The sequence below is a fragment of the Fopius arisanus genome, unplaced genomic scaffold (genome assembly GCF_000806365.1).
Source record: "Fopius arisanus strain USDA-PBARC FA_bdor unplaced genomic scaffold, ASM80636v1 scaffold00006, whole genome shotgun sequence".
In the NCBI taxonomy this organism is placed as follows: Eukaryota; Metazoa; Arthropoda; class Insecta; order Hymenoptera; family Braconidae; genus Fopius; species Fopius arisanus.
Genome location: NW_011887745.1, coordinates 659893 through 666972, shown reverse-complemented (window position 1 = coordinate 666972; position 7080 = coordinate 659893). Strand labels below are relative to the sequence as shown.

The window sequence follows — 7080 nt, the reverse complement described above, 5'->3', positions numbered from 1 at the left end:
CCCGCCCCCACCCTGGTTGACGTATTTCAATCAATGAAATTCCATCATCACATGTTTATTTACACATTGACAAACCGACCGGTCCATTTTTCATGGAGCACTGGCCCCCACATTCACCACTGCCCGTTAAAAATCAGTTGTTTCGAGGTGATAATGACCAATCGAGGAATTATGAATAGATGGGGGTTATTTATTTTAGAAGCAAACACTGTTGGCTATGTTTTCGTGTGGTGTGTCAAGTTGGGGGGACAGGCGTGAGTATTGCCTGGTATTTTGCTCCTATAACCAATACAGCCGGTTTGGAGAGGGGAGAATAGAGAGAGAAAAAAAATTGTAAAAATTTATGATCAGGTGAGCCAAGGGGAATTGTAGATTTTTTATTCAATGGAGATGTGATGGTGGGGGTGATTTTTAAAATTTTGGGGGATTTGTGAATTTTTTATTTTGTTAATTGGCTTTGGGTTGTTGAGGTGAATTGAGGCTTTTTTTCACACTGGGGGAATAATAACTCGAGAGAGGTGAAAGCTGTGGGAGTCAGTGACATGCGCATTTTCACCGACGCATTTTAATCCCCACTCTGGTCATCTGCTGGCCAATGGCATGAGGGTGGGGGTCAACTTCACTGGGTTTCATTCTTGGGACGAAGCCATTCATGAGGTACGTCTATGGGCCATTCTCTGATAACGCGAGGTATTGACTTTTTGAGATTTGCTAATTTCAGGGTCAATCTCGAATTCTCGTGTCTTGGGGTGGCCAGTTTGAGGTGTTGAGGTATTGGGGTGAGTTTCAGGTGACAATGGGGATGATTTTTCATTTTTTTGAAGTTGTAGGGGTTGGGGAAGGTCAGGTCATGTGGTATCATTCGAATCATCGGGTTCCTGATGGTGGAACACCATCTTCGGGAGATGCTTATGAGTTTGGAGAGCGTTCTGAATTTTTCGGTTCACAAACAATTTTTTACTCTATTTTTCTAGCTCATTCTCAACTATATCCTTTTTATTTTGACTTTAAACAAATTTTGAATTTATAATTTGATATAATTTGATATGGTAAACATTTTTTGGGGGGAGGGTCTTATGTTTATGTTTTAAATGATTATGGGTTATTATTTATTGTTATTGTGTTATTATTATTTGTTTACTTGATTTTATATATATTTAGATGTTGAAAGTATTGAAAGACGTAAAAAATTATACGCAAAATTTTTATTCATGCGTGAAGTTCAATGAGATATCGATAATTTTCATGTGGCCCCTACATTATCGACTAGTCGACAATATGGGAAACAGAGGGAAAATATAAGTCATTGGATCATGAACACTTGTAATAATATTATGTTCAGTACTTTTTATCATTAAAAAAAATTCGATTTTTGCTGTTACATCATTTTCTCTCTGTGATAACTATCGAAAATCCGGAAATAACCAGAAATTCTAGTTAATAATTGATGAGCAACAAACGGTAAGATAAGATAAGGTACAGTTACTAATTGAATAAAATACAAGTCTTTGTGATGTCAAACAAAAAATCTATTGTAACATCAAGGAAATGAAGGGAATCTACAAGTCTTTGTGGAGTTTCTTGATAAATATTTCAAATGTTCACCTAAATATCGTAAGAATTTCCGATAACAATTGATGAATGAGTACCTGATGCAATCAAAAGAAATCATTTCGTGGAATAAATATTTTTATCGATAGAATCATGTCCGAAAAATCTTCAACACTCATAAAAATTTCAGAGACATTGTTCAATTAAGGATTCTTCAGGGTTCATGACGTATAAAAAAAGACAAATCCACTTTTAAAAATAAATAATTCTTCATTTTTTTATAAACCTATATTCACGTACAATTCAACTACATCTTAGGGGGGCAATGAATCGTTTTGAGATTAAAAATCTTTATCACAAAAATTATCTGAGTCTTTTACAAGAAAATATATGGTTTTGGTTATTCAATAATTTTTGGATGAGACAGTAATAATAATGAGATATCGATAATAATAATAAGAAGCTAGATCTTACACTCAGAAACAGAAGATTTCTCGATGAATTTCCCTGTATAAAAAATATTTTCGTCCTAAGAGACACTATCTTACATGAAAAATCCGATTCTCGAGTCGAATTTCGTTATTGCCGGATAGCAATAATTGAAATCAAACATTTTTTTAATCAACCGTACTAAATAATTTTATTGACTTGTTCTAAAGCCTTCAATGGCACGTCGTTGATGTTTATGAATTCGATTCAAGGGTTTAGGATCTAAATCCGTGAGTCCAATGTTGAAGACAAAAGTGTTCTCCTTACTTCTAATCACATGCTCTGGTGGAATTTTCAACGCCTCTCCCCTGGAAGAAAAAAAAATTCAACTAAAAAATAAAAATCTCCATTCCAATCACTCTGGAGAACTTACGGGTCTACTTCACGAAAGGTGAGCAACACCGAGCAATCCCTGGCAGTAGTGAATAGCAAATAATTTCGTAAGATCAGAATATCCCCGAAGTCAACACTATGCCCCCCAGATTTGTATTCACAAGACTCCGAGAAGTAAACGATTTCCTCATTGAGGTGTGTTGAATGTTGTGAATAAATTCTGTATACGTCGTCAGCACTCGAACTGTGTAGTTGTTGCATGCGAAAGAGACAGCCGAGAATAGATCCATCCGGTAAATTTCCACTGGGAAAATCGCAGAACTGAAAACAGAAAAAAAAAAAACAAAGTGGATAATCACATTTTTTGTGAATGAGTGTTGCATTATCGGTGATAACACAGCTATCTACTTTTAAATATTCATTCTACATTTCTTTTCTTCTCTCAACCATTTGTCTAAAGCCAATATAATATTTTATGCAACAATACAATTGATTTGAATAATTACTACTAGAGTTATCGTTGAAAAACCATCGACAGTATTTTTTTATTTAAGTCCACAGTCGAAGTTCTCCCATAAAAATCATTTTGTATTTGCCAAATACAATCGATCAATTAAAAGTCAATTGAAAAAAATTTTTCCGTTATTTCTACCTTTCCCCTCGGCCCCGAAACATCGTCAGACCTGTAATGATTCAGACTCTCACGTGACTTTGCGATGATATCATCGGCTTTTACACCGGAATCGGTGGATTTTTCTTCGAGGGAAAATTCTCGACGCAAAGCCTCTGCTATCAGCAGGCATAATTCAGCCATCAATTCTCGATTGTCTTTATGCGATCCATTGTTGAAGAATTCGTGCAAGATCTTATCTAAACAATCCAAGGAATGTCCTTCCCCCCATACGGTCTCTCCATCCCTGAATATTATCAAATTATTCTGTGGAGATTTAAAGAGAGCAGCAATGGCCCGATGCACTCGAGTCTCATCCATGGAGAAGAGGTCACAAGGACAGTATCCGCTCCGTTTATTCGCGGATATCTGAAAGCAAATAGAGCCTTGAAGATCACCACGTGCCTGTTGACAATAATTTTTTCATTACCTTGTGAATTTGTTTGATGCAGTACGGGCAATGCTGCATATGCCTCTCTGATTCTGGTATGAAGCCTTGTTTCGGCTTGATCTCTATGCAGAATGTTGGCTTCCCTCTGTCTACATCAAGGTATTCAGGAAGTTGAGCGTAGTCTGGTAACTTTATGGCAAATTCGTTGAAGGAATTTTTATGCTTTCGGTGGTCTGTAAAACACAGACCTATCATAAAGATAAACGATATACATAAAAAAGTTTCTATCGATTTCAAATGAACATCCACTGATAAAAAATATATTTTTGCGAAAACTTTATAAACGTGTATTAAGTAAAGATATTGTATTGCATTATAGTGCCTACCTGGACGCAGAACTTCGACTTTTTCATGCCAATCCGTAAAATCTCGTGGATGGCATCGTAACACTTCAGGTGGAGCAACGAACTTCCCCATAAATTTCCAAATGAACTTCATGAAGAACCTCCATTCCAATAAAATCCTCGTCTCTATTCCATCGATCGGTCTCTTCTCGGTCGCCTCGATTTTGCGAAAGCGTAGGATGTACCTCGTCTGCAATGAGAGAAAATTTTCTTTATCATATTCTTCGTGATGTTAGAGAAAGAATATGGCAAATGTCAATTCCTTTCACCGCCTTATCCCCAGTGTCTATCATTACCCCAGGCAGATCCCACGATTGAAGTCATGAATTTTGAGACAAGACGTTGTCATCAGGTCCAATGAACTTGATTCCATGCTTTATTCAAGTGCTGGTTTTTATGTGGGACTAATGAAAAATCCATAAGGGCCCACAAAAATACGAAGTGACTACTCGCGTGTTTGTAAATACAACGTATCGCACAATCAACGATGGTAATATTGAAAATGTATGGGGGGTGTGTATATAAGGCAATAATAACTTCGAGTCAATGACCTTTTAGACTCGAGGTCTCCAACTACTCAGTTGTCAAGTGATATCACGACATAACTCCATTTTTACTGTGACATTACTCTGCGCTTGTTAGAAATTTTTTGAAAGTTGATGGCAAATATCACTGCCATTCTCGTTGGAATATTCATTTTCCTGTTTTACGTTGAGTTTCAGGGAACTCTGAGTTTTGTGTGGGAGACCAATGAATATTTTACAGCTTCAATGAATTTTGATTGAGGGGGAAATCAATTTTTAGAAACTCAATCACGTGAAAAATCCCAGAGAGATTTTGAATAATGGAAATAATGGAAATACGTGAAAAAGGCCTTCAACTTGATTTTATTTTTCAAACTCTTTAAGATTTACATTTTTAATTGAATAATTCCTCGACTGAAATCTCTGATGTTCAACCACAAAAGTATTAAGAGAAATTTTTTAGTGAATTGACGTGTAGGGGACTGAGGACGAAGTTACCAGAGAAATTATATGATTATTACTTCCGTTTTTGCTATGAAGAGCAATTGCATCTGTGAGTGGATCCAATGAAATATTGTGGTACAAATAATTGAGATGGTGCGCTTAAAAATTCAGATGTACAAGACATTCTTCAGTTTTTAGAATAAATTTGGAAAAACTCACCAGTGGGAGAGATATGACTAGATTGGCATTGCCCTCTCCTCTGTACTTGTACTCTCTCAAATGACAAGGCTCTAGTTGGCGGATTATCAATTCCATGTCAGAGATTTCTGGACAAAAGCTGCTCTCTTCTGTTCATACGAGTTTAGTTATTGTACATCGTACAACAAAGTCCCAGAGTCATGCTCATCCCATCCGTTATCACAGAAACTATTGAGAAAAATAAAACAAGGATAATAATATAATACAATAATATAATATAATAAAACTCACCGCATGTGGATAGAATTGAATTTTATGGACAGTTGACCAACTATTTTTCAAAGTGACATTGAATTCGATTTAATAGAGACTAAAAAAATATCGGTAGATTCTCACAAGAAATTGCTAATCTACTTGAATTTTTTGTGACACAATTTAAATTCACAATTGATATTACAATTAAACGCAGCTAAAATTAAAATAAACGCAGAATTCTCAACTTGAATATTCCTGACAATTGACCTACATTTTTTATTTCACCAATTTTCAGAGTGGAGCTTGTTTAATTATTATTATTTTAATTTCCGAATTCTCCGATATTTCGTAAAACGAAGGAAATTGTCAGAATATGGATAAGCCAAGAATTTGAAATTATATTATTTTTCTCTCTGGAGTATGAAAATATATTAGTGAATGTGGCACGGGATTGGTAATTGTAATTGCAAGTAATTCTTGATGAAGGGATTATTGGGGGGCTGTCGGTGATTTAGTGGTAATGCGAAGAATAGATAGAGATCTACGAGGCCAATGTGACGGAGCCAAAGAAAACAGAGGCGGTCAGGGCAACAACCGAGGTTGACCTCCTCACAACACGTTGCTCCCTGGGTACTAGGCAATAGGTGATTCTGCGTGCGCTTGTGGGTCGCAAGTTGAAATATTACTCCCATTAACTCCAATTTTTCCCTTTTGCTTCACGTTATTTCATCATTTTCATCTCAATTTCGAAATTTAATCTAGCAATCTAGTCAATCTACAATCAAATCATCTTCAAAAACTGTTAAACCTACCGATTGCACACTGAGAAAGACTTTAGTTAATTAAAAAATAAGTGTTTTAAAACTAACGAATAAAATTAACGAATAATTACAACCATGTATGTGATGGCGAGTGCCAAATATCGAATGGGATAAAATTGTTTGAAACTTATTGGAATTTTGGAATTGAATTGCAGCTTCAATTTTTTGGGAGAATTCAAATTTTAAGGTAGGAAAAGAAAATTAAATCAAATCAATCTGATTATTAAATTAATTAAATTGGGAGAATTTTCAATAAGAATGACAGATTTTTTTTAATCAGTTGAGTAAATAGTCTCCTCTTTAATAAGCTGGAAAATTGGCTGGAGTTTTTCAGGAGAAAAGAGAAAATTTCGCGGATTTTTTCAAGAGAATTGTATTTCCTGAAATGTCCTCTGTTCCATTCATTCCAAAGCACTCACTAATGAGGTAATTCAATATTCAACAGGATGTGAAGAATTAACGTGCTCCGTTTCGAAATTTGTGTCAATTGTTCATTTATCTCAGCATCAAGTGATTTCAGGCAGCAGTGACCAGATCTTTTTTGTGGCTGAGAAAATTTTCAACGAAAAACGAGACATTTCTCTTTAAAGTCATTGAGTGGTGGGATAATTTAATGTACGACTTGATTTCAATCCCGTCGATTTTCCCATGATGATTTTCTTCTTACTCCGATGTTGTCTCGCCTCGCACCAATATTTATTGAGTATTTGAATTGGGAAAGAGCAGGAACAACGAAATGATAGAAATCCAATAATTTTTCATGAAATTCCATAAGCACGAGGCCTCTTGTTTTTATTTATCTCTGTACAAAAACAGTCGAAAAAATTATAGATTTTTTTCATAATATTTCGTTAAAGTTTTTCATTTTTTCGAGCTCACGGCGTATATATACAAGCGGAAAATTATAGTTTTTATTCATCAATTTTGTTTTTCATCATTTTTAATGAATTTTTAATAACTAAATATAATTATACACTGACATAATAGATATAATATTATA

The 7080-nt window shown here is 35.1% G+C and overlaps 1 protein-coding gene across 4 annotated transcripts in view; it reads right to left on the bottom strand.

Annotated features, from left to right (window-relative positions):
* Positions 1 to 1798: 1798 nt before the first annotated feature.
* The window catches only part of Ipk1 (Inositol phosphate kinase 1), a 25239-nt gene continuing 19957 nt past the window's right edge, over positions 1799 to 7080 (bottom strand). For 2 of the 4 annotated variants that reach the window (XM_011316148.1, XM_011316147.1), the window contains exons 2-7: positions 5026 to 5232; positions 3821 to 4028; positions 3474 to 3682; positions 3026 to 3412; positions 2414 to 2694; positions 1799 to 2348 (exon numbers count right to left, since the gene is read on the bottom strand). In XM_011316148.1, coding sequence (XP_011314450.1) covers positions 2192 to 2348; positions 2414 to 2694; positions 3026 to 3412; positions 3474 to 3682; positions 3821 to 4028; positions 5026 to 5121 — 1338 coding nt within the window. In that variant the 5' untranslated portion in view covers positions 5122 to 5232 and the 3' untranslated portion in view covers positions 1799 to 2191. Of the gene's footprint in view, positions 2349 to 2413; positions 2695 to 3025; positions 3413 to 3473; positions 3683 to 3820; positions 4029 to 5025; positions 5233 to 5295; positions 5788 to 7080 lie in introns of those variants that run through there. The other 2 variants (XM_011316149.1, XM_011316150.1) reach the window with 2 other exon arrangements.